The following is a 27956-nucleotide window of genomic DNA, read 5'->3' as shown; positions in this document are numbered from 1 at the left end:
TTTTGAATCAACAACCTGCATAGGGTAAATCATTAAGACTCTCAGCTATTGATTCAGATGGTCTTTCTGAGTCTGTGGACAACACTGCAACAAATTGCATTCACATTCTCAGGTTAATATTCAACCATGAGGGATACAAACAATCTTGTTATATGAAAACTTAGATTCTTGAGTAGCCATCTGACAACAAACCCTATTTATCAATGAACACTGCAGTATAATTAGAAATGGTGATGACTAATAGGTCAAAAAAAATTAACACCTTAAACTTTTTAAATGTAGCCAGTTCCTTAAATGTACTACTAGTGATGACCCCTGGCTTTGCTGCTCAAGTTTATGGTAAGTGAGAGTAAGGGTGAGTGAGCATGTGTATTGTGCTGGGAGATCATGTTGATTTGTGCTAAGCTGTGTCTGGAGTTGTTCTGGGACACTACTGATATTTGCAGGTGGAGAATGCAAGGTGTGTGCTGTGATGAGAGGCTACATGTATTTGGGGTATTTTGTGTCACCTGGGTGTGGCAGTTGGGCCAAGTAATCAAACATCTGTGCAATCTCCCTCATACAACCAAGGGAATATGCAATTTAGCTGTAGAGCAACAAAAATGATTGGTGGAGTTACCGCTGATATCCCAATGGTCTAGGATTCTTGGCATGGCATAGATACATGCCTTACAGTTGCTGTACATCATACAAGTAATTCCTAAAGTCAAAATGGCTGAGAACTTAACATTTTGCTGTAACAGACCATGAATTCCAGTGATGATTGAACATAGTGATATTCTGAACAGAAAGTTCTCAAACATGCTTGTAGCGGTTTCCAGGCATTCTAGGTATCAGAGTGGCATACAGACAGGTGATTACCTATATAAGAAGATTCCAAGGTTATCTAGAAGTAAATCTTTTCAAATCTTGAAACTCACGAATCTGCTTGGAGGGATCCAAAAAAAGCTAGAAACACAAAACAATTTCTTAAAGGAGACTTTCTAAAATTATAAATTTACTTATTAAAGACTTACTTGAAAATTCTCCAAAAGTTTTATTTGTAGCCCTCATGGTTCAGCCTGAACAGCTAAGAGCGACTATAAGAGATGGCTGATTTGGAACCCTTTAATCCAACATTAGAAACAGTTGTTGCTATCTCCTTGCTGCGAACCGAGGAGACATCAACAGAGGGAGTTTGCCTGGGGGGAGTTCCCACAGCATTTTTGCCTTTCAGATTTCTGTGAGCAGTAAATACAACACCTGAAGAGGCTCTTAGAAGGAAGACAATCTGGATAGTAAGTGATCAGCTGTTGTGATCTGCACAGGATACGCCATATTTGTCTTTCTCCCAGAAGATAGAAGTGACTTCGTCTGTATGAAGTGCAAGCTGGTCTCCATATTGGAAGAGAAGGTTAAAGGACTAGAGACCCAAGAATCAACTCTGTGTTGCATCAGAGAAAATGAAGACTTTCTGGATAGCATGCTGAAGAATCAGAGAGGGCAGTGCAGAATGGTGGCTTTTCTCTGCTTGCTTTACCTGTAAAGGTCTTTAAAAAAAAAAAAAAAAAAAAAAAAACAACACACCCAGGTAAAGGAACGGGAGTGGGCACCTGACCAAAAGAGCCAATGGGAAGGCTTTTTTTAATGGGGAAAAATCTTCCCCTTTGTGTCTGTTGTTGTTCTCCGGAGAGCAGAGAGACAGAGCAGCAATGCGGTAAGCAGCTTTAAAACCAGGTATGAAAAAGCATCAATTCATACCTCAAACCTACTTATCTGAAACCCCAGATATGTAAGTAAATCAGGGAATGTCTAGAAAGATGCAATTAGGGTTATTTCTTATTAGCTTGTGGACTCCTCTCTGCTAACCCCAAATGTTTTTTGTTTTGCTTGTAACCTTTAAGCTGGACCTCAAGAAGGTTATTCTTGATGTTTAATTTTTGTAAGTGGGTTTTTTAAATCTAGTAAAAGCCTAAGTTCCAAATATATTTCCTTTCTTTGTTTTTAGTAAAAGTTGCTTTTTTTTTTTTTTAAGAACAGAATTGGATTTGTGTGTCCCTAAGAGATTTGTGCATATGTTGTTTAATTAGCTGGTGGCAACCGCTGATTTCCTTTGTTTTTTCTCAGCTGTTCCCCGGAGGTGGGGTGAAAGGAATTGAGGGTACCCCACAGTAAGGAATTCCCAAGTGTTCCTTCCTGGGTTCTCAAAAGAGGTGTTTGGGGGTTTTTCCCCCCACACACATATCTGGCAGCATCTACCCATCCAACGTCAGAGAGAAGCTATAACTTTGGGAGTTTAATACCAGTCTGGTGCGGCCAATTATAAATTTTTAAAATCCTTCCAGGCCCCCACCTTCTGCACTCGAAGTGCCAGAGTGGGGAATCAGCCTTGAGAAGGATAAAGGAGTTTGAGGCGCAAGTTGTGTTCTTGTCCCTGTTGAAGGACAAGGCCCAGGTAGGGACCATCAAATGGTGGAAGTAAATGTGTGGTTGCGCAGGTGGTGTTGGAGAGAGGGCTTTGGATTCTTCGACCATGGGATGTTGTTCCAGAAAGGAGACTTGCTAAGAAGAGATGGGATCCACCTAACGAAGAGAGGGAAGAGCATCTTTGCAGGCAAGCTTGCTAACCTAGTGAGGAGAGCTTTAAACTAGGTTCGCCAGGGGAGGGAGACCTAAGCCCTGAGGTAAGTGGGGAAGTGGGATACCGTGAGGAAACACAAGGAGGAGGGTGCAACAGGGAGGCCTCCTGATTCATACTGAGAAAGCAGAGCAATCAGCTGGTTTTCTTAGCTACCTGTACACAAATGCAAGAAGCCTGGGAAACAAGCAGGAAGAACTGGAAGTCCTGGCACAGTCAAAGAACTATGATGTGACTGGAATAAGAGAGACTTGGTGGAGTAACTTACATAACTGGAGTACTGTCATGGAGGAGTATAAATTCTTCAGGAAGGACAGGCGGGGGAGAAAAGGTGGAGGAGTTGCACTGTATGTAAGAGCAGTATGATTGTTCAGAGCTCCAGTATGAAACTGGAGAAAAGCCTGTTGAGAGTCTCTGGGTTAAGTTTAGCGGCGAGAACAACAAGGGTGATGTCGTGGTGGGTGTCTGCTGTAGACCACCACACCCGGAGGATGATGTAGACACAAAGCTTTCTTTGGACAACTAACTGAAGTTTCCTCATCACAGGCCCTGGTTCTCATGGGAGACTTCAATCACCAGGACATCTGCTGGGAGAGCAATACAGCAGAGCACAGACAACCCAGGAAATTTTTGGAGAGCACTGGGGACAACTTCCTGGTGCAAGTGCTGGAGGAACCAACTGGGGACCATGCTCTTCTTGACCTGCTACTCACAAACAGGGAGAATTGGTAGGGGAAGTACAAGTGGGTGGCAACCTGGGCAACAGTGACCATGAGATGGTTGAGTTCAGGATCCTAACAAAAGGAAGACAAGAAAGCAATAGAATACGGACCCTGGACTTCACAGAAGCAGACTTGGATTCCCTCAGGGAACTGATGGGCAGGATCCCCTGGGAGGCTAATACGAGGGGGAAAGGAGTCCAGGAGATCTAGCTGTATTTTAAAGAAGCCTTATTGAGGGCGTAGGAACAAACCATCCTGATGTGCAGAAAGAATCGCAAATATGGCAAGCGACCAGCTTGACTTAACAGAGGAAATCTTCGGTGAGCTTAAACACAAAAAGGAAGCTTACAAAAAGTGGAAACTTGGACAGATGACTCAGGAGGAGTATAACAATATTGCCCGAGCATGCAGGGGTGTAATCAGTAAGGCCACAAATCACAACTGGAGTTGCAGCTAGCAAGGGATGTGAAAGGTAACAAGAGGGGGTTCTACATGTATGTTAACAACAAGAAGGTGGTCAGGGAAAGTGTGGGACCCTTAACTGAATGGGGAAGAAAACCTAGTGACAGATGATGTGGAAAAAGCTGAAGTACTCAATGAACTTTTTTGCCTCGGTCTTCATAGACAAGGTCAGCTCCCAGACTACTGCACTGGGCAGCAGCCCTCAGTGGTGAAATAACAGGTTAAGGACTATTTAGAAAAGCTGGATACGCACAAGTCCATGGGGGCAGATGCAATGCATCCAAGAATGCTGAGAGAGTTGGCTGATGTGATTGCAGAGCCATTGGCCATTATCTTTGAAAACTTGTGGCGATTGGGGGAGGTCATGGATGATTGGAAAAAAGCAAATATAGTACCCATCTTTTAAAGAGGGAAGAAGGAGAATCTGGGGAGCTACAGCCTCACCTCACTCACCGGCAAAATCATGGAGCAGGTCCTCAAGGAAACCATTTTGAAGCACTTGGAGGAGACGAAGGTGATCAGGAACAGTCAACATGAATTCACCAAGTGCAAGTCATGCCTGACCAACCTGATTGCCTTCTATGATGAGATAATTGGCTCTGTGGCTATGGGGAAAGCGGTGGACGTGATATACCTTGACTTTAGCAAAGCTTTTGATACAGTCTCCCACAGTATTCTTGCCAGCAAGTTAAAGAAGTATGGATTGGATGAATGGATTATACAGTGGATAGAAAGCTGGCCAGATCGTCGGGCTCAACGTCCAGTTGGTAGCGGAGTGCCCAAGGGGTCGGTCCTGGGGCTGGTTTTGTTCAACATCTTTATTAATGATATGGAGGATTGGGCCAAAAGAAATCTGATGAGGTTTAACAAGGGTAAGTGCAGAGTCTTGCACTTAGGACGGAAGAATCCCATCAGCTGCTATAGGCTGGAGACTGACTCGCTAAGAGGCAGTTCTGCAAAAAAAGACCCCGGGATTACAGTGATCGAGAAGCTGCATATGAGTCAATAGTGTGCCCTTGTTGCCAAGAGGCTAACTGTATAGTGGGCTGCATTAGTAGGAGCATTGCCAGCAGATGAAGGGAAGTGATTATATCTCACGTATTGCGTCCAGTTTCAGGCCCCCCACTACGGAAAAGATGTGGACAAACTGGAGAGAGTCCAGCAGAGGACAACAAAAATGATTAGAGGGCTGGGGCACATGACTTATGAGGAGAGGCTGGGGTAACTGGGCTTATTTAGTCTGCAGAAAAGAAGAGTGAGGGGGGATTTAATAGCAGCCTTCAACTACCTTCCAAAGAGGATGGAGCTAGGCTGTTCTCAGTGGTGGCAGATGACAGAACAAGGAGCAGTGGTCTTAAGTTGCAGTGGGGGAGGTCTAGGTTGAATATTAGGACACACTATTTCACTAGGAGAGTCGTGAAGCACTGGAATGGGTTACCTAGGGAGGTGGTGCAATCTCCATCCTGAGGTCACTTCCAACTCTAATCTTCTATGATTTTATGATTTAAAGAACCTAACGGTTAGTTTCTATAGTTCATACTAACCCCACTCCTTCCTTGTTCTTATAATTTCGTGACAGGCTAAACTGGAACTTCCGACAGGTCTTCTCTGTCTCATTTTATTGACCCCATTCTCTCTCCTTTATCTTTCAAAACCAAATATCCCCAAGCTACAGAAACAGGGATGGGAATCAGAAGTTCTGTGTTCTATTCCTGGCCCTGTCACCAACTTGGTGCAGCTGTATGCAACATCCTGATCTGCCTGTGTCATTCAACACCATTGCCAATGGAACTCATTACTGGATAAGAGAGTTCCCACAAATGTCACAAATTTCAAAAACTAAGCATAAACCTTCCTACTCCAACTTCACTTTCCCAAAGAGAACACCACGAGAGAAGACAGTAACGAGGAGATAATCTTGTTCTTTAGTAGCCCTGACTGTCTCAGGGGAAGCACAGGGTAAAATTAGATCATGGGTACTTGAATTGCAGGACAATTGTCACACAATTGTGGCTGAGTTGTGGACAAGACATGGAAAATAGCGGAAAAGTAATAATGGACCTTTATTGATTGTGATAATTTGGAAAAGCCAGAGTAGACCTATTTGTTTAAGAAAAATTTGCTGGAACAATATAAACCCTTAAGTATTGCGTTATGCCTATGCATTTTTTTTTTTTTTTGGATAACCTGATGTTTTGCTGCAACTACATTACAGTCATACAAAAAAGTGACCAGTACAATATATTAATATATATAGGGAGATATACCTACCTCATAGAACTGGAAAGGACCCTGAAAGGTCATCAAGACCAGCCCTTCACTAGCAGGACCAAGTACTGATTTTGCCCCGGATCCCTAAGTGGCCCCCTCAAGGATTGAACTCACAACCCTGGGTTTAGCAGGCCAATGCACAAAGAGTCTTAACACCACTGCTGTAGAAATCAAGTCCAGTCACTTTAGCCTTTTACATTTTACAAAAACAACAAAGAGTCTGGTGGCACCGGCATTGAAAGTTAGTGCAGTACAACATGCTACAGTGGTCTCCTTCATGCCATCTTTGTTTTGTGAAGATTTGTCCATACCGAGATTCTGTGCATGCTGAATGTTCAGTATTAGACAAGATTGGTAGCAGAGATAGCAAAGCTATAACTAACTGTGGAAAACGCTGTACAACTGCAGGTGAATCCCAAAACTCTCCAAGATCATTTAGTTCACATTCACTTGCAAAAAATGTATATGGGGCAAGCTGTGCTTTAGCTTCACGGCCAAACATAGGGATTTCCTCCAGAGGGAGCACCTGCTCTGATAATATATTCACTTGTTTCACATCAAATACCCAAACTGCTTTCATAAATGACAGTCTGTGCTGCATGAACCTTGGTCCTCGTCAAGCTGGTTTGGCAACATGTTCCTCAGTGTTGCAGTAGTATTCCTTCAGTTTGTCTGCCATTTTCTTAAATACTCCTTTTAAAAATGCATTCCACTCTGCATCTTCGCTGTGCTTTTCTTTTGCACTGCAGTCTGCCGAGTGTGTCAAATCCATTACAGTGTTATACAATTGATGGATAAAAACAGAATACATCTCAAAAGATTTAATGGTTTTCATCAATGGTTTGGCATTCCAAGCAATGAACTGCATGTCAAGTGGCAAAGTCATGACATTTAAAAGTGAGATAAGCCTGTCCATTACTTGAGTGTCAGGTGAAATCTCAATTTAACTTTCAATGAACTCGCAGTAGTCAGCGTGGTAAAGAACTGCTTCAAAGCGCCAGTTCCATTGTGGTTCTGGATACTGAGGCACTTGGTCGGGATTAAATTGTTTTTCCTGCAAAGTAAGTCTTGAAATGCAGTTTACGAGCTGGGCCCTGTTTTTTTTTCATTGCAGCAGTGAATGTATCCACTTTAGAAAAACGAACATGCTACTGATTTCTAGCCAGACTTACAATATGCCTATTGCATGTTACATTTACCAAATTAGGAAGCAGCCCCTGTAGAACCTGATTATATGCACGAGTACAGTATGTTGCACTGTCTGTCACTATCCCGGACACCTTATAAAAGCCTAAATCAAAATTGGTCAGGCACTTAGTGACAGCATGTGACACAGTTGAACAATTTACCAGGGTAAGAAAGAAAGGAACAAAAGATATGACTGTAGCTTTTCTGAGCCACTCATTTGGAGTACAGCAATGATATCATAGAATCATAGCATATCAGGGTTGGAAGGGATCTCAGGAGGTCATCTAGTCCAACCCCCTGCTCAAAGCAAGACCAACACCAACTAAATCATCCCAGCCAGGGCTTCGTCAAGCCTGACCTCTAAGGAAGGAGATTGCACCACCTCACTAGGTAACCCATTCCAGTGCTTCACTGCGCTCCTAGTGAAAAAGTTTTTCCTAATATCAAACCTAAACCTCCCCCCCTGCAACTTGAGACCTTTACTCCTTGTTCTGTCATCTGGTACCACTGAGAACAGTCTAGATCAGGGGTCGGCAACCTTTCAGAAGTGTTTCAGAGTAGCAGCCGTGTTAGTCTGTATCCTCAAAAAGAAGAACAGGAGTACTTGTGGCACCTTAGAGACTAACAAATTTATTAGAGCATAAGCTTTCGTGGACTACAGCCCACTTCTTCGGATGCATATAGAATGGAACATATAGTGAGGAGATATATATACACACATACAGAGAGCATAAACAGGTGGGAGTTGTCTTACCAACTCTGAGAGGCCAATTAATTAAGAGAAAAAAAACTTTTGAAGTGATAATCAAGCTAGCCCAGTACAGACAGTTTGATAAGAAGTGTGAGAATACTTACAAGGGGAGATAGATTCAATGTTTGTAATGGCTCAGCCATTCCCAGTCCTTATTCAAACCAGAGTTGATTGTGTCTAGTTTGCATATCAATTCTAGCTCAGCAGTCTCTCGTTGGAGTCTGTTTTTGAAGTTTTTCTGTTGTAATATAGCCACCCGCAGGTCTGTCACTGAATGACCAGACAGGTTAAAGTGTTCTCCCACTGGTTTTTGAGTATTTTGATTCCTGATGTCAGATTTGTGTCCATTAATTCTTTTGCGTAGAGACTGTCCGGTTTGGCCAATGTACATGGCAGAGGGGCATTGCTGGCACATGATGGCATATATCACATTGGTAGATGTGCAGGTGAACGAGCCCCTGATGGTATGGCTGATGTGATTAGGTCCTATGATGATGTCACTTGAATAGATATGTGGACAGAGTTGGCATCGGGGTTTGTTACAAGGATAGGTTCCTGGGTTAGTGGTTTTGTTCAGTGATGTGTGGTTGCTGATGAGTATTTGCTTTAGGTTGGGGGGTTGTCTGTAAGCGAGGACAGGTCTGTCTCCCAAGATCTGTGAGAGTAAAGGATCATCTTTCAGGATAGGTTGTAGATCTCTGATGATGCGCTGGAGAGGTTTTAGTTGGGGGCTGAAGGTGACAGCTAGTGGTGTTCTGTTATTTTCTTTGTTGGGCCTGTCTTGTAGAAGGTGACTTCTGGGTACTCGTCTGGCTCTGTCAATCTGTTTTTTCACTTCAGCAGGTGGGTATTGTAGTTTTAAGAATGCTTGAGAGAGATCTTGTAGGTGCTTGTCTCTATCCGAGGGATTGGAGCAAATGCGGTTATATCTTAGAGCTTGGCTGTAGACAATGGATCGTGTGGTGTGTCCTGGATGGAAGCTGGAGGCATGTAGGTAAGTGTAGCGGTCAGTAGGTTTCCGGTATAGGGTGGTATTTATGTGACCATCGCTTATTAGCACAGTAGTGTCCAGGAAATGGACCGCTTGTGTGGATTGATCTAGGCTGAGGTTGATGGTGGGATGGAAATTATTGAAATCATGGTGAAATTCCTCAAGGGCTTCTTTTCCATGGGTCCAGATGATGAAGATGTCATCAATGTAGCGCAAGTAGAGTAGGGACGTTAGGGGACGAGAGCTAAGGAAGCATTGTTCTAAGTCAGCCATAAAAATGTTGGCATATTGTGGGGCCATGCGGGTACCCATAGCAGTGCCGCTGACTTGAAGGTATATATTGTCCCCAAATGTGAAATAGTTGTGGGTGAGGACAAAATCACAAAATCTTTCAGAAGTGGTGTGCCGAGTCTTCATTTATTCACTGTAATTTAAGGTTTCACATGCCAGTAATACATTTTAATGTTTTTAGAAGGTCTCTTTCTATAAGTCTCTAATATATTACATACAATAGTTTAGTTAAGTAAATAAAGGTTTTTAAAATGTTTAAGAAGCTTCATTTAAAATTAAATTAAAATGCAGAACCCCCTGGACCTGTGGCCAGGACCTGGGCAGTGAGAGTGCCACTGAAAATCATCTTGTGTGCCGCCTTTGGAGCACAAGCCATAGGTTGGCTACCCCTGGTCTAGATCCATCCTCTTTGGAACTCCCTTTCAGGTAGTTGAAAGCAGCTATCAAATCACCCCTCATTCTTCTCTTCTGGAGACTAAACAATCACAGTTACCTCAGCCTATCTTCATAAATCATGTGCTCCAGCCCCCTAATCATTTTTGTTGCCCTCCACTGGACTCTTTCCAATTTTTCCACATCCTTCTTGTAGTGTGGGGCCCAAAACTGGACACAGTACTCCAGGTGAGGCCTCACCAATACCGAATAGAGGGGAATGATCACGTCCCTCGATCTGCTGGCAAAGCCCCTACTTATACAGCCCAAAATGCCGTTAGCCTTCTTGGCAACAAGGGGGCACTGATGACTCATATCCAGCTTCTCATCCACTGTAACCCCTAGGTCCTTTTCTGCAGAACTGCTGCTTAGCCATTCGGTCCCTAGTTTGTAGCAGTTCATGGGATTCTTCCATCCTAAGTGCAGGACTCTGCACTTGTCCTTGTTAAACCTCATTAGATTTCTTTTGGCCCAATCCTCTACTTTGTCTCGGTCTCTCTGTATCCTATCCCTACCCTCCAGCGTATCTACCACTCCTCCCAGTTTAGTGTCATCTGCAAACTTGCTGAGAGTGCAGTCCACGCCATCCTCCAGATTATTAATGAAGATATTGAACAAAACCGGCCCCAGGACCGACTCTTGGGACATTCTGCTTGATATCAGCTGCCAACTAGACATGGAGCCATTGATCACTACCCGTCGAGCCCGACGATCGAGCCAGCTTTCTATTCACCTTAAAGTCCATTCATCCAGCCCATACTTCTTTAACTTGCCGGCAAGAATACTGTGGGAGACCGTAACAAAAGCTTTGCAAAAATCAAGGAAGAACACGTCCACTGCTTTCCCCTCATCCACAGACCCAGTTATCTCCTCACAGAAGGCAATTAGGGTAGTCAGGCATGACTTGCCCTTGGTGAATCAATGCTGACTGTTCTGATGCACTTAGAGGATAGGAAACAAGCAGGGAGAACTGGAAGTCCTGGCACAGTCAGGGAACTATAATGTGATTGGAATAACAGAGACTTGGTGGGATAACTCACATGACTGGACTACTGTCATGGATGGATATAAACTGTTCAGGAAGGACAGGCAGGGCACAAAAGGTGGGGGAGTTGCGTTGTATGTAAGAGAGGAGTATGACTGCTCAGAGCTCCGGTATGAAACTGCAGAAAAACCTGAGAGTCTCTGGATAAAGTTGAGAAGTGTGAGCAACAAGGGTGATGTCGTGGTTGGAGTCTGCTATAGACCACCAGACCAGGGGGATGAGGTGGATGAGGCTTTCTTCTGGCAACTAGCAGAAGTTGCTAGATCGCAGGTCCTGGTTCTCATGGGAGACTTTAATCACCCTGATATCTGCTGGGAGAGCAATACAGCGGTGCACAGGCAATCCAGGAAATTTTTGGAAAGTGTAGGGGACAATTTCCTGGTGCAAGTGCTGGAGGAACCAACTAGGGGCAAAGCTTTTCTTGACCTGCTGCTCACAAACAGGGAAGAACTAGTAGGGGAAGCAAAAGTGGATGGGAACCTGGGAGGCAGTGACCATGAGATGGTCGAGTTCAGGATCCTGACACAAGGAAGAAAGGAGAGCAGCAGAATATGGACCCTGGACTTCAGAAAAGCAGACTTTGACTCCCTCAGGGAACAGATGGGCAGGATCCCCTGGGAGAATAACATGAAGGGCAAAGGGGTCCAGGAGAGCTGGCTGTATTTTAAAGAATCCTTATTGAGGTTGCAGGAACAAACCATCCCGATGTGTAGAAAGAATAGTAAATATGGCAGGCGACCAGCTTGGCTAAACAGTGAAATCCTTGCTGATCTTAAACGCAAAAAAGAAGCTTACAAGAAGTGGAAGATTGGACAAATGACCAGGGAGGAGTATAAAAATATTGCTCAGGCTTGCAGGAGGGAAATCAGGAAGGCCAAATCACACTTGGAGTTGCAGTTAGCAAGAGATGTTAAGAGTAACAAGAAAGGTTTCTTCAGGTATGTTGGCAACAAGAAGAAAATCAAGGAAAGTGTGGGCCCCTTATTGAATAAGGGAGGCAACCTAGTGACAGAGGATGTGGAAAAAGCTAATGTACTCAATGATTTTTTTGCCTCTGTCTTCACGCACAAGGTCAGCTCCTAGATTGCTGCACTGGGCAGTACAGCATGGGGAGAAGGTGACCAACCCTCTGTAGAGAAAGAAGTGGTTCGGGACTATTTAGAAAAACTGGACGTGCACAAGTCCATGGGGCCGGATGCGCTGCATCCGAGGGTGCTAAAGGAGTTGGCGGATGAGATTGCAGAGCCATTAGCCATTATTTTTGAAAACTCATGGCGATCGGGGGAGGTCCCAGATGACTGGAAAAAGGCTAATGTAGTGCCCATCTTTAAAAAAGGGAAGAAGGAGGATCCGGGGAACTACAGGCCAGTCAGCCTCACCTCAGTCCCTGGAAAAATCATGGAGCAGGTCCTCAAGGAATCAATTATGAAACATTTAGAGGAGAGGAAAGTGATCAGGAACAGTCAGCATGGATTCACGAAGGGGAAGTCGTGCTTGACTAACCTAATTGCCTTCTATGATGAGATAACTGGCTCTGTGGATGAGGGGAAAGCAGTGGATGTGTTATTCCTTGACTTTAGCAAAGCTTTTAATACGGTCTCCCACAGTATTCTTGCCGCCAAGTTAAAGAAGTATGGGCTGGATGAATGGACTGTAAGGTGGATAGAAAGCTGGCTAGATCGTCGGACTCAACAGGTAGTGATCAATGGCTCCATGTCTAGTTGGCAGCCGGTTTCAAGCGGAGTGCCCCAAGGGTCGGTCCTGGGGCCGGTTTTGTTTAATATCTTTATTAATGATCTGGAGGATGGTGTGGACTGCACTCTCAGCAAGTTTGCAGATGACACTAAACTAGGAGGCGTGGTAGATACACTAGAGGGTAGGGATCGGATACAGAGGGACCTAGACAAATTAGAGGATTAGGCCGAAAAAAACCTGATGAGGTTCAACAATGACAAGTGCAGAGTCCTGCACTTAGGACGGAAGAATCCCATGCACTGCTACAGACTAGGGACCAAATGGCTAGGTAGCAGTTCTGCAGAAAAGGACCTAGGGGTCACAGTGGACGAGAAGCTGGATATGAGTCAACAGTGTGCTCTTGTTGCCAAGAAGGCTAACGGCATTTTGGGCTGTATAAGTAGGGGCATTGCCAGCAGATCGAGGAACGTGATCATTCCCCTTTATTCGACATTGGTGAGGCCTCATCTGGAATCCTGTGTCCAGTTTTGGGCCCCACACTACAAGAAGGATGTGGAAAAATTGGAAAGAGTCCAGCGGAGGGCAACAAAAATGATTAGGGGTCTGGAGCACATGACTTATGAGGAGAGGCTGAGGGAACTGGGATTGTTTAGTCTCCAGAAGAGAAGAATGAGGGGGGATTTGATAGCAGCCTTCAACTACCTGAAAGGGGGTTCCAAAGAGGATGGAGCTCGGCTGTTCCCAGTGGTGGCAGACGACAGAACAAGGAGCAATGGTCTCAAGTTGCAGTTGGGGAGGTCCAGGTTGGATATCAGGAAAAACTATTTCACTAGGAGGGTGGTGAAACACTGGAATGCGTTACCTAGGGAGGTGGTGGAGTCTCCTTCCTTGGAGGTTTTTAAGGCCCGGCTTGACAAAGCCCTGGCTGGGATGATTTAGCTGGGAATTGGTCCTGCTTTGAGCAGGGGGTTGGACTAGATGACCTCTTGAGGTCCCTTCCAACTCTGATATTCTATGATTCTAAACTTACCAGGAATTGATTCCTTGAGGACCTGCTCCATAATTTTTCCAGGGACTGAGGTGAGGCTGACTGGCCTGTAGTTCCCCGGATCCTCCTCCTTCCTTTTTTCAAAGATGGGCACCACATTAGCCTTTTTCCAGTCATCCGGGACCTCCCCCGATCGCCATGAGTTTTCAAAGATAATGGCCAATGGCTCTGCAATCACATCCACTAACTCCTTTAGCACCCTCGGATGCAGCAGATCCGGCCTCACGGACTTGAGCTCATCCAGCTTTTCTAAATAGTCCTGAACCACTATATAATTATATATAAATTATAGATTAAGTATATAATTATCTTTGTCATCTGTTGACTCAAATACAATACATACAGAATCAGCTGTTTTCATATGCTCTTTCAGCTCTTTCTGTGTATTTCAAACACTTTGGGTAAGTAATCTTGGTGAAGCTTGTTAGCAGAAGGAAGAGCACTTGTGTTTGGAATTGGTTTCTGAATGCACTCCCTTAACACTGGGTTAATCCAGTTTCTCCATTGGTATATTTGTACTTGAGAATGCCACGACAAGTTCAAAATATGCCACATTTCGAACATCTCGGTAATGCAATTAAATAGATATGACAGTTGTCTAATGTTTTGCTTTTGATGTCGAATCTGTCTCTGCGTTGCATTTGGTATTATGATGCTGATCAGAATTTAAATGAGTATTAATACTAGACTTACGTGTATGGTCTAACATGACATTGCAGGCTGTACAAAACCACTTTCCACCATCAGCATGCAACCACTTGGGATACTGGTTTGCAGTGTTGGTTTTTTCCCCCCAGTTTTTAAGCAGGATTTGCCATTTGTTTAACCTCGAAGTACTGTAACATGTATAAACAACTGTTTGTCTCCTAGCAACATATAAGCATCACAAGATTGGATGAGTTTGTTCAATTTTGAATGACAAATTGAATACATTACACACTCGCGATAACAAACCCTGGGTTCTAAGCTATTTGTTTGGTGTACCTAGGGATTTGTTATAGTAAAGGGGGGCTGCGGGGGCGCAACAGCTCTTCTGGTCCCGCAGCTGCAGCGGGGGCACAGAACTCTCTGCCACCACCACAGACCTGAGGCTGGAGGAGCTCTCTGCCCCCTCCCACTCCAGGTGGGACTTAGGGAGGGGTTCGGTATAGCCCAAGGTTCGCTATTGCGAAGGGCATTATACCAAAGCTACCGTAATTAATGTGGGAAGCACTAATGGGAAAAAAGTGTGTGTTGCAAACCTCAAAATGTATGCAAAATTGTGGACTGCGCAAAGTAAACTAATTAGAATCAAAATTGTGGTGGAAACCTAATATTGTGGGAACAACAATATTGAAAATTAAATAGGGCCTATTGTGGTTTAAATAGAGATTAATCACTCCTGGAAGGCACACAAATAATGTATGGCTCCAACTATAAGAATCAGTCTTCCACCTCAGAGTCTGTTTCCCATCTGTAATACTGGAAAAGTAGTGTGCTTAACCCACAATCCAAACATCACCTCCACACATCCGTAGGTGCCAAAATCAATAACTGCCCCAAGCCAGCTACCAACACCTCTGGTCCCTCATTCATTTCCCCCAAATTTCTACAGTGCAGCTAGGTTTTCAGTACAAAGATCTGTAGGACACCAAAAACAGGACATGAGAAAAAAGGTAAGAAACTTAATTTACTATCAAAAGAGGTGGTTACTCACCCTGTGCAGTAACTGACGTTCTTCGAGATGAGTGTCCCTGTGGGTGCTCCAATCCAGGTGTTGGTGCGTCCCTGCGCCTTTGCTCGGAGATTTTTGTAGCAGTACTCGTATCGGCCATGCATGCGTAGAGCCTGCCCCCCTACTCTGAGTCTAGCTTAATAGTGCGCATGCGCGGCCGGTCTCCTCAGTTCCTTCTCTACAACGGAGGCTATGACAACTCCGAAGTAGAAGGGAGGAGGGAGGGTAGTGGAGCACCCACAGGGACACTCATCTTGAAGAACATCAGTTACTGCACAGGGTGAGTAACCGCCTCTTCCTCTTCGAGAGATGTCCCTGTAAGTGCTCCACTCCAGGTGATTTAAAGCAGTGTCTCTCAAGGAGATAGGGACTTCGGATCTGATAGGAATGCAGTAGCTAATACAGCCCTGCCCAATCGTGTATCAGAGAGAGGGCCCTAAGAAAGGGCATAGTGTTTAACAAATGTGTGTTCAGAGGACCAAGTGGCCGCTTTACAGATGTCAGCTAGGGGAACTTTGCGTAAGAAAGCCACCGAGGCAGCCAGAGATGTAGTGGAGTGAGTTCTGATGCTGGCTGGAGGTGTAACTTTCTTTATCTGATAACGCAATCGGATGCACTCAGAAATCCAGTTTGAAAGTCGCTGGGTATAAACAGGTGTCCCTTTGGAACGGTCCGCAATGAAGACAAAGAGTCTAGAAGAATTTCTAAAAGGTTTGGTTCTATTCAAATAGAAGGACAAGGCCCTGCGTACATCTAACGTATGCACTGTGGCTTCGAAAGAGCTCGCATGTGGTTTCGGAAAGAAGGTTGGTTGGTGTATCGGCTCATTAATGTGGAAGGAGGAATGCACCTTTGGAAGGAATTTGGGATGTAATCGAAGGATAACCTTGTCCTTGAAAAATAGCGTATATGGTGGATCTGCCATAAGAGCTGCTATTTCTCCTGCCCATCTGGTGGAGGTAATTGCCATTAAAAATGCTGTTTTCATCAAAAGGTGTAAAAGGGGGCAAGTGGCTAGGGGCTCAAATGGTTGTTGAGTTAGGCAGGATAGTACTAAATGAAGGTCCCATGGAGGGGTAGGTGGTTTAATGTCTGGGCATAGGGCTTGGAGTCCCTTGAGGAAACGCTTGGTGATTGAATGAGCAAAAACAGAAGTATCGTTGGTTCTGTCATGGAAGGTTGTAATAGCAGCTAAATGGACTCTTATGGAGCTGAAAGAAAGGCCAGATTGCTTAAGATCCAGTTGGTAGTCAAGTATGATCAGGAGAGGTACCGATATGGGAGAAAGTTGTTTAGCTAAACCCCATTGTATGAATCGCTTCCACTTTCGTAGATAGGTGGTGCGAGTAGATTGTGTTCTGCTATGTAGGAGCACTCTTTGAACTTGGTCAGAGCAATCTAGTTCGCTTTGGGAGAACCATGTAGGAACCAGGCTTTGAGGTGAAGCATGGATAGGTTGGGGTGAAGAAATCGGCCGTGTTGCTGTGATAGGAGGTTAGGAGGTGATGAGGGCAACGAAATTGGTGATCCAATCGACATTCTGGTGAGGAACAGAAACCACGGTTGTCTGGGCCACGACGGGGCAATCAGGATCTCTGTGGCATGATCTGTTCGTATCTTTATCAGGACTCTGTGGAGAACCGGTAGTGGGGGAAAAGCATAGAGTAAGTTCCAGTGCCATGGGATCATGAATGCGTCTCCCAGGGAATGTTTGCCCAGACCTGCTCTGGAGCAAAAGTCGGGATATTTCGTGTTTTTCGCGGTTGCAAAAAGATCTATGGTTGGGTGACCCCAAATGCGGAATATGTTGCGAATGATTCTCTCATCTATCTCCCATTCGTGATCCCAGGGAAAGCGTCTGCTTAATTCATCCGCTGTGGTATTCTTCACTCCGGGAAGATAGGCAGCTGATATCCAGATGTTGTTCGCAAGGCACCAACTCCAGAGCTTCATAGCCTCTGTGCAAAGCGAGTGGGAGCGAGTGCCTCTCTGCCTGTTTACATAGAACATGCAGGCAATGTTGTCTGTCATTATGCGTACATGTTGATTCCTGATTAGTGGGAGGAAGTGACGGCACGCATTGCATATGGCTCGAAGTTCTGGGACATTTATGTGTAGGGAGGTTTCAGTTGAAGACCATAGCCCCTGGACTGTGCGGCGAGACATGTGTGCACCCCATCCTGTCAGGAATGCATCGGTAGTCAGTATGAGGGATGGAGAATCCTGGAGAAAAGGGACTCCAGAACAGAGGTTGGAGGGAACTGTCCACTATAGTAGAGAGTCTTTGACTCCGAAAGGTATGGAGAGGCTTGTTTAGAGCGTGCACATTCGGTCTGTAAACCGAGGCAAACCAAGCTCGGAAGCACCTCATGTATAGTCATGCATTTTGAACCACGAAAGTGCACGAGGCCATGTGACAGTAGGCAGTTTCGAGCAGTGACCTGGGCACTGTTGCTAAGTTTTGTGGCCAGTAGGCTTATGGAGTTGAAGTGGTCGGATGGGAGAGATGCCAATCCCGTCCGGGAGTCGAGGTCTGCTCCTATGAACTCCAGGTGCTGGGTGGGGCGTAATGTGGATTTGTTTTTGTTTATCTGTAGGCTGAGAGATAGGAAACAATTGACGGTGAGCCGCGTGAATCGGAGAGCTTCGTCGAACGTTGAGGCTTTGAGGAGGCAATCATCGAGGTAAGGAAAAATTATGACCCCTAGTTTCCTGAGGTAGGCAGTGACTACGGCTAGGAGCTTGGAAAAAACACAGGGGGCCGTGGACAGTCCGAAGGGTAGAACCCTGTATTGAAAATGTGTTGAGCCGAGGATAAAACGAAGGAAGCGTCTGTGGGCCGGATGTATAGTCACATGAAAATAGGCATCCTGTAGGTCGAGGGCTGAAAATCAATCGCCCTGCTCCAGCGCTGGGATTATGGTGGTGAGAGTAACCATCTTGAACTTTTGCTTTTTGATCAATTTGTTGAGCCGCCTGAGGTTGCCATCCCCCAGTTTTCTTTTCTGTTAAGAAATAATGGGAATAAAAGCCCTTCCCTCTGTGTCGTTTGGGCACAATTTCTATTGCTCCCAACTGAAGGAGATGTTGTACTTCTTAGAGGAGCAGTTGCTTGTGAGAGGGGTCCTTGAAGAAGGACAGGGAAGGTGGGTGGGTGGGAGACAAGGAGAGGAAGGGGATAGAGTAGCCAATTGTAACAAACTCTATAACCCACTTGTCGGTGGTAATGCTCTGCCATTGATGGGAGAATGGTCATAGGCGGTGTCCAAAAATAGGTGTATGCGGTGTATGCGCTGAAGTGGGAACGCTGTTTTCTAGTCCCTCGACCAGAAGTTCAAATCTGCTTATTAGTTGGAGGGGGTTGAGGCGTCATCGAAGAATTGGGGGGACGACGCTGGTATCTCTGTCTCTGGCGTTGTTGTTGTTGTTCCTGTGATCTACAGAAATGCTGTGTATATGCGGAGTAGCGTGGACGGTGGTAAGGTTGATATCTATATCGTCGCCTTCTGGTCGTAAGGGTTTGGATTCCTAAGGACCGGAGGAATCGCCCTCAAGTCCTTCATTGAATGAAGTACGTCGTTCATGGTGGAAGCAAAGAGTTTGTCACCGTCAAAGGGAAGATCTTCAATGGTACTCTGGACCTCTCGAGGAAAGGAAGAGGAGGAGAGCCATGAACCTCAGTGCATGACCACTGCTGTGGCGGTGGATCTTGCTGCAGTATTGGCTGCATCGAGGGCCGGTTGAAGAGTGGTACATGATATGATTTGTCCCTCGGAAACTAGAGCTGTGAATTGTTGTTTCTTTTGTTCTGGAATGTCATCAATAAAGTCCATGAATTTGTTATAGTTTCTGTGGTCATATTTTGCAAGAACTGCAGTATAATTAGCAATACGAAATTGTAGCGTTGAAGATGCATATACTTTACGACCAAAGAGGTCCAAGCGTTCACTTTCCTTGTTGGACGGGGTTGAGCGGGATTACTGCTGTTTGGTCCTTCTGTTGGCTGCATCTACTACCAAAGAGTTTGGCGCTGTCCTTAGAAGGGATGAAGTACTTGCGATCCGCTTGTTTACAGGTAGGTAGGCTTGTAGCTGGAGTCTGCCAGATGGACTTAGCAGGTTCTAAAAGGACTGCGTTGATTAGTAATGCAACCCTAGAGAAAGAAGAGGGCTGTAGGATGTCTGTTAACTCATGCTGTTGTTCAGGGACCTCCTCCAAGTTATTTCTCAATTCACTGGCAACTCTTTTAAAAAGGTCTTGACATTTTGAAAGGTCATCCGAAGATGTTGGGGAAGGGGGAAGTAAGGCTTCTTCAGGCTTTACCTCCGGCTCTACTGGAATAGGAAGAGGACGTGATTGATCTTGCAAGTGTGACGGTGCTGCCTGGTGTCTTGTGTGAGTGTCAGGTTCATCAGGTGGTGGTGCTAGGCAGGTGTTGCGCCTGGTTGAGGTGGAGTGGCACATGTGTTCTCGAGGATACGATGCCCATGGGGCCTAATATTGCCATGGTGGTGGGAAGGGCATAGGTGGTACCATCCAGGGGTTCACCCACCAGGGGGCAGGATCCTGAGAATAGGATGAGGTAATTTTTCTATGACCTCTGTTGACTGGGGTCTGAGGATGGGAGTCTTGATACAGTGAAAAATCCCCCTGCGGTCCGGCTTCCTCCTCACTGGAGGAAGACTGTTCAGACCCTGATTCAGCCATTGGAGAGAAGCAGGCATTCAGTAGGGGTGACTGCAGGATAGGTGACACGAGCAGATCTCTTGACTGAGTAAATTGCCGTGCTGAGGCTCCTGTGTGAGGTGAAGGTTGTAAAGGAGGAAGCTGCTGTGAAGAGAAATTCCTCTGCACCGGTGTTTTGAGCCTGGGCTCACTGCCAGTCAGCTCAGCGGGTGTCGATGCTGGAGCTGAGAGATCAATATCAGCCTGCAGGGGGTCACGGTGCTGAATGGTGCCAGAAGAGAGGCAGGCAACTGGAAGCCTGAAGCCTCGGCACCGGATTTTTGTGCTGCCGCCGCAGCCGGGTTTCACACAGTCCTGGAGGAGCCCGGCGCGTCAAACGTGCTCAAGCAGGGAAGCACAGGGAGGGAAGCGGTAGATCTGCCCGGAGAAATCTTGTCTCGCAAGGTTTCCTTTGTGGATGACAAAAGGTGCCCTCTTTTTGAAGATTTCTTGTGCTTCTTCAAGGTGGGGGGGCTGTGGCGGTCAGCAGAGCCGGAATCAGCACCTGGGTCTGAAGCTGACCCTAGAGATTTCTGAAGGAGGAACAGTTTCAATCTAAGCTCCCTGTCCTTCCGTGCCCTGGAGCTAAGTTTACGGCAGTGGGCACATCTTTGGGGGATGTGGGTCTCCCCCAAACATTTTATACATTGTGAGTAGCCATCTGACAGGGGGATAGGCTCCTGGCAGGTAGAGCAGGGCTTAAAGCCTGTGGAACCAGGCATGTCAGAAGCGGCTGCGGTTGATAGGAATGAAGAAAATTTTCTTTAAAAAAAAAAAAAAAGATAGAAATGGTAACTAACTATGATTAACACCGAACTAAAAACAAACTAACTAGAAGGGTAATTGTAACAAGAGGAAAGAAGTTCTTAACAAGTCTGCTGAGCTCTGTCTCAGGCCGGGGACAGTAGAGAAGGAACTGAGGAGACCGGCCGCGCATGCATACTATTAAGGCAGACTCAGAGCCGGAGGCAGGCTCTGCGCATGCGTGGCCGATACGAGTACTGCTACAAAAATCTCCGAGCAAAGGCGCAGGAACGCACCAACACCTGGTGTGGAGCACCCACAGGGATATCTCGAAGAAGAAGAACCAGTACTTCCTTTTTCCCACCCTTCACCTCTTGCCTAGTTAGACTGTAAGCTTTTCAAGGCATGGACTCTCCCTAACTATGCACCTGTATAACATCCAGCACAACAGTTCTCCAATTTCAACTAGGGCTTAAAAATGCTACCATAATTCAAACAAAACAATAAACCAGAGGGATTTGCCACAGAACGTAGGTCCAGCTTGCTACAGAATACACTGGGCTTTAACAAGAGGATATGGCTTTAGTTAGAACTGAACTGGCGACCATAGGTGCTTTTGGCTACGATTCTTGAAAGCAATCCTACTCATAAAGGCACTTAAGCATGTGCTTAAGTATTTTCCTGAATAGGAATGCTCTAACACTGAGGTGGGCAAACTACCGCTCGCGGTACACTCCTGCCCGGTCCTTGAGCTCCCGGCCGGGGAGGCTAGCCACCGGCCCCTCCCCTACTGTCCTCCCTCCCCCGCAGCCTCAGCTCACCGTGCCACCAGCGCTCTGGGTGGCAAGGCTGTGAGCTCCTGCTGGGCAGCGTTGCCTGGCCTGTCCCGGTGCTCTAGACTGTGTGGCGCGGCTGCCAGTCCTGGTGCTCTGAGCAGCATGGTAAGGGGGTGGGAAGCGGAGGGGGGAGGGGGTTGGATAAGGGGCAGGGGGTCCCAGGGAGCAGTCAGGGGACAGGGAGCAGTTGGATGGGGCGAAGGTTTGGGGGGGGGGGGGCTGTCAGGGAACAGGGGGGGGTTGGATAGGCATGGGAGTCCTGGGGGGCCTGGCGGGGGCAGGGGGGTTGGATAGGGGTCAGGGCAGCCAGGGGACGGGGGTGTTGGATAGGGGGCGGTCAGGGGACAAGGAGCAAGGGGGTTGGATGGATTGAGGGTTCTGAAGGGGGCAGTCGGGGTGGGAAGTGGGAGGGGGAGGGGGAGGATACGTGGTGGGGGCCAGGCTGTTTGGGAAGGCACAGCCTTCCCTACCCGGCCCTCCATACAGTTTCGGAACCTCGATGTGGCCCTCAGGCCAAAAAGTTTACCCACCCCTGCTCTAACATAAGTATTTTCTAGAATTGGAGCCTTACACAAATTAAGAGCAGCTGTATAGAATATTCCGGATTCACAATCGTTGGCACTCCTGCTGAGTGTCACCATTTCCTCTGCGTTTGCTATTTGATAGCTATGATAAGGATACCAATGCACAGGTTCCATGCATAAGAACGTGGAAATTCTGTAACATTCCTCCACATCTCTGAACACACACTCCTCAGGCTCAGAGACTGAGTAAAAGTCATTGACACTTGTATTTCACTATGTTCTCCAAGCAGCCTGCTCAGCCTTTGCAATATTGTCCAAGAACCCCAGCTCTGAACCTTCTCTCCACTGAGGGAGTTCTGAGTTAGGTTCGGCAGCTCATACTTTTGGCTCTCCAAGCCTTGGCTTCTATGTTGTTCTCTAGGCAGCACGGCCTACTCTTCTAATTCTCGCCCTGCTATAAAGCTACAGCTGGATTCTTACTTTGACTCCCTTATCCAAATCTGCCTGGCTCTATGAAACAGTGCAAAAAGAATGCACCGTAATCCAGTTAGCTCGTTCTTGTGTGGAAACATGGAGAGCTGAAGAGGGCCCCCACCCTAGTTTAGGCATTAGTGCAATATAAAGGTTAAATAATAAAAGATACAGGCAGATCCTGGCAGGGCTGAGACACAAAATGTCCAACACCCAAAACAGCAAAACTGCAACTTCCACAGCATCTTGGAAAGATGCCAGTTTATCCAGACAATGAACCACAGAATCCACAGGGTCCTGACTGAGAAGAGTGAGGCAGGTCAGACTTCTAAAAGATACTGGATCCAAGCTATCTACAAACTCAGGAAGAAAACATCATCAGTTTACACTTGGTTCACATTTTCACTGTTCTCTTTGCAACTGTAAGGACCAGATTTTTTTTTAGTTAAAACCTTCTGTAGCATAATTCTGCAGCAAGAAATGAATACCACAGCATTGGAATCATGGAACACACAGGGTCCTGGCTGTAACCAAAAAGCTGTCACGATACACTGCATACATTTGTGAAGATTCAAATCACCTTAATTAAAAACAAACATTCCCAGTCAGAATTAATACAGTCAGAATTAATACACCACATACCAACCAACAAACAAAATTTGACTCCCACCACCTATTTGTCTGCCATCATAGAGACAAACTACAGCTCTCTCTCGTGTGCATGCATGCATGCGCACACACACACCTGAGACCGCAGATGACAGAATTGTCTTTGTTCTAATCATATGCCTCTACAACTCATTCAGACAAAATGGCTCATGTTAACATTGCAAGATGTTGAAGTCACAGCACTCTGCAATTCAAAATGTGTAATGCCAACAAGGGTGACATTAGCCTTGTTTTTCTGTCTCAATGTTAAGATAACATATATGTGGGTATTAATTATTACTGTATCACACTATGTGCTTACCTTTAAGACCTCCATCTTAAATCCGCTGTCAGATGTAGGGCCATCAGGCATCTGTAGGGCCTGAACAAAGGCCTCTGTGAACTGCTGCACTACAGGAAAGATCAGGACTTTGGCTGCACCCTAGTCACAACAAATACAAGTAGTATTGAATTCTATATATTAATATTATCATAGCACTTGGGCCTCTCAGTCATGGACTAGGACACCATTGTGCTAGGCGCTGTACAAACAAAACAAATGGACAGTCCGCAATAATTAATAAATTTACATACACTCTATTAAAAGCTGAAGCTCACAGACAGCAATGGAAATCGTACCATTATGTTGCCCCAAAACAAAACAGAGGCTGATGACAACTGCTGTGCATTTAGGAGTCACATGCAGCTTCCGGGGGTATTTCTTCACAATGACTGTCAAACTGACTGGCTTCTCAGTCTGGAAGCCAGCAACAATTACAAAGCAGAACAAGCTTTTCAAAAACTGTCTTAGTAATAATAGCTGGCATGAAAATTGCTGTGTTAATTTCTCTGGATAATATTTAAAAAGCATTTTGGCTGCACTGTAAATGGTGTTAGGTGGAGCAAGATTGAAGTCTCCATGTTGGACAGAGTAAGAAAAATCAGAGACATCAAAACTTACGCAATAATATAAAGGCACTGGTCATGACTCCATAAGTAAGACAGTTAAGTTCCACACTTAAAGCAGTCATCAACATCCTTGTTATTAGTTCCATACTCAGAGTAAGGGCTGAAATTTTGGGTGTGATATGCTATACTCTTTTCTTCATATATAGAGAGTGAACCCTACCCAATTTAGGGACAAAACTAAAGTCAACCTTAATTGTGGAGCTAATGTGACAGTCATGGAGTGGTTATGTATTAATCTACTAACTATATGTAATAACCATAGGACTATTTTAAGTGACCTGGTCAGTGAGGTAAAGTTTCTGTATAACTATGGTGGATTGCTGGAATTTCTTGTATGACTGTTTTCAGAGTGGTAGCCGTGCTAGTCTGTATCAGCAAAAAGAATAAGGAGTACTTGTGGCACTTTAGAGACTAACAAATTTATCTGAACATAAGCTTTCGTGGGCTAAAACCCACTTCATCGGATGCATGCAGTAGAAAATACAGTAGGAAGAGAGATATATACACACAGAGAACATGAAAAAATGGGTGTTGCCATACCAACTATAAACTAGACTAATCAATTAAGGTGGGCTATTATCAGCAGGAGGGAAAAAAAACTTTTGTAGTGATAATCAGGATGGCCCATTTCGAACAGTTGACAAAAAGGTGAGTAACAGTAGGGGAAAAATTAGTATGGGGAAATAGTTTTTACTTTGTGTAATGACCCATGTAAAAACTATAGGAGAACAGAGTGATTCCACCTGGACCCAGGTGACCGCCCAAGGCCCAAAACCTAAAGAGGGGGTGCACTGGAAGAAATCAAGAGTCAGAGGTGCAATTTGCTCAGTAACTGTGACAGCCATGATGAGGCCCTCCAAAATGGACCATATAGGTCCTTCTTCCCCAAACTACAGCACTTAATCTGTGTCCCAAGTTCCAAGTAAATCTATTGATCAGTTTAGGAATTAAAATTAAAAAAGAAGCCAGTTGCATTGAGTTTTGCACCTGAAGTAGAGATTCGGCCACTTTGAGTATAAGAGAAATATAACATTCTCCCCAAAATTACAGTACTATAGAATAAATATTCTAAGTTTCCAAACAGATGTTAATTTTACACCTGCTCAGAATCATTTCCTGCAATATACAATGAACTCATGAACTGAAAAATGAAACTTACCTTCTCCAACTCCTCCATGTTACAGATCATATGGGCACATGTGGTGAAGATCTCTACTGCACGTGACCTGGTGCGAATACCATACACCTTGTAGAAAACATATAATATGTCTCAAGTGTGACAAGAAGAGAAATGCTGGTGATATCAGGGAAGTGAAAGTGTGTTTAATCACTAGCTACCATTAACCATGCTAATATGTTATCCTTAACACACACATTTCAGAGATTTCTCTTTCTTCAGCACAGTCTAAATTTGAACAAGTCATCAGCTAATTTCCTAACACTGAACAGTGAACCTGAAAACTCCTAAGAGACACTGTAGTAACCAAAACTGCAGGAAAAGGAGAGAGAGATATCAGAATCCAACACAATCTCATTCTCACTTACCTGAAATACCCTCTTAATGCATTCAAGTAGATCATCACAATATTTAATTATTTTCAAACACATGCCATCTAGCTACATCTACATTTCTTTATTCCTTCAGAACAGGCACCTCCCTCCCTAACCTCGCAATATGAGTCATTTACTTAGTACCACTAACAGTGAAGACAAATAGTTCTTTTCCATACCTCTGCCATCGTGAAAATTTTGTACATCTCAGGAAGAATAACAGGAGCGACAAGTGGCATCTGTGTGTCTGTCACTTCGCGGGTAAACTCTAGGAAGAGAAACAAGTAAAGAGGCGGGTCCACATACATTTGAGCATTATCTCCCAGGTTCACACTCCAATTCAGTTCAGCCTCAACAATAGAAGTGATTTTATTCTTTGTTAAACTTTAATTTACACCAATGCGTAGGGCCCTACCAAATTCACAGCCACGAAAAACATGTCACGGATCATGAAATCTGGTCTGCCCCTATGAAATCTGGTCTCGTGTACTTTTACCCTATACTATACAGATTTCAGGAGGGGAGACCAGCGTTTCTCAAATTGAGGGGTCCTGACCCAAAATGGAGTTGCGGGGGGGTGACAAGGTTATTTAAGGGGGGGTTGCGATATAGCCACCCTTACTTCTGGGTTGCCTTCAGAACTGGGCAGCCATAGAGCAGCAGCTGTTGATTGGGCGCCCAGCTCTGAAGGCAGTGCCCCGCCAGCAGCCCCAATATCATACCATGCCACCCTTGCGTCTGTGCTGCTGCCTTCAGAGCTCGGTGGCTGGAGAGTGGCGGCTGCTGATCAAGGGCCCAGCTCTGCAGGCAGCAATGCAGAAGTAAGGGTGGTAATACCATGCCATGCCATCTTTACTTCTGCACTGCTGCTGGCAGCAGCTCTGCCTTCAGAGCTGGGCCCTCAGTCAGCAGCCGCTGCTCTCCAGCTGCCCAGCTCTGAAGGCAGCACTTCCGCCAGCAGCAGCGTAGAAGTAAGGGTAGCACCCCCCCACACACACACACACACACAAACTAGTTCTGCAACTAGGCTCATTGATTTCAAGAATGTGCAGAAGGCTTGGAATTACTTTAAATCAAAGTTGCAGTTGGAGCCTGCATTACAAGCAGGAGGGAAAAATTTGTAGGGACAAGTTGCAGACTAAACTGGATGAACAAGCATTTCAGGCAGGCTATTAAGGGCAAGAAGGAAGTCCACAAGGAATGAAAGAAGGGATGGATCAACAAGGAAAGCTATCTCTTGGGGGTGTTTCTACACTGCAATTAAAAACCCACGCCTCACCCCTGCCAGCTGACTCAGGCTCACAGGGCTCAGACTAAAGGGGCTGTTTAATTACGGTGTAGATGTTTGGGTTCAGATGGGAGCCTGAGCTCTAGAACCCTGTGAGGTTGGAGTGAGCTGGCACGAGCCAGCTGTAGGTTTTTTTTTTTTTTTTTTTTTTTACAGAAGTGTAGACATACCCTTGAGATCAAAAAGCATAAGGAAAAGGTGAGAACTGCAAGCAGAGCTAGCCCTTACATAGGAAATTTAAAACAGTAAAAGTAAACAGTAAATTTCTGCCAAGGATCAGTCTTGGGACCAATCTTATTTAAAATTTTCATTAATGACCTTGGCAGAAATTTAGACATGAAATTAGGCAGCAGTTTCTAACCACCAGAGGAGTGAAGTTCTGGAATAGCCTTCCAATAGAAGTAGGGCGGGGGAACCAAACCTGTTTCAAGACTGAACTTGATAAGTTTATGGAGGAAATTGTATGGTGAGGTTGCCTACAATGGCATATGGTGACTGCCGTTAGGCAATATCTCCAATGGCCAGAGACGGGATACTAGAGGGGGAGGGCTCTGACTTAGAGTACGTCTACACTACCCAGCGGATAGTGATCGATCTATCGGGGATCAATTTATCGCGTCTAGTGTAGACGCAATAAATCAATCCCTGATCGCTCTGCCATCGACTCCTGTACTCCACCGCAGCGAGAGGTGTAAGTGGAGTAGACTGGGGAGCGGTGGCAGTCGACCCCGCGCCGTGAGGACGTGAGGTAAGTCGACCTAAGATACGTCGACTTCAGCTACGCTATTCTCGTAGCTGAAGTTGCGTATCTTAGGTCGATTTCCCCCCCACCAGTGTAGACCAGGCCTTACTACATAGAATTCTCTCTCAGGTATCTAATTGGTGGGTCTCGCCCACATGTTCAGGGTCTAACTAATTGCCATATTTGGGGTTGAAAAGTAATTTCCCCCCAAGTCAGATTGGCAGTAACCCT

General features: G+C 45.5%; 1 protein-coding gene across 3 annotated transcripts in view; it reads right to left on the bottom strand.

Annotated features, from left to right (window-relative positions):
• Nucleotides 1-27956, bottom strand: part of IPO9 (importin 9) — a 185059-nt gene that overhangs the window by 103071 nt on the left and 54032 nt on the right. For all 3 annotated transcript variants that reach the window (XM_054025480.1, XM_054025477.1, XM_054025479.1), the window contains 3 exons: nucleotides 25875-25963; nucleotides 25304-25390; nucleotides 23498-23617 (listed from right to left, as the gene is read on the bottom strand). In XM_054025480.1, coding sequence (XP_053881455.1) covers nucleotides 23498-23617; nucleotides 25304-25390; nucleotides 25875-25963 — 296 coding nt within the window. The remainder of the gene's footprint in view (nucleotides 1-23497; nucleotides 23618-25303; nucleotides 25391-25874; nucleotides 25964-27956) is intronic.

This window comes from Malaclemys terrapin, chromosome 4, assembly GCF_027887155.1.
Source record: "Malaclemys terrapin pileata isolate rMalTer1 chromosome 4, rMalTer1.hap1, whole genome shotgun sequence".
Classification (NCBI taxonomy): Eukaryota; Metazoa; Chordata; order Testudines; family Emydidae; genus Malaclemys; species Malaclemys terrapin.
The sequence above is the reverse complement of the archived record's forward strand: the minus strand, read 5'-3'. Positions and strand labels throughout refer to the sequence as shown.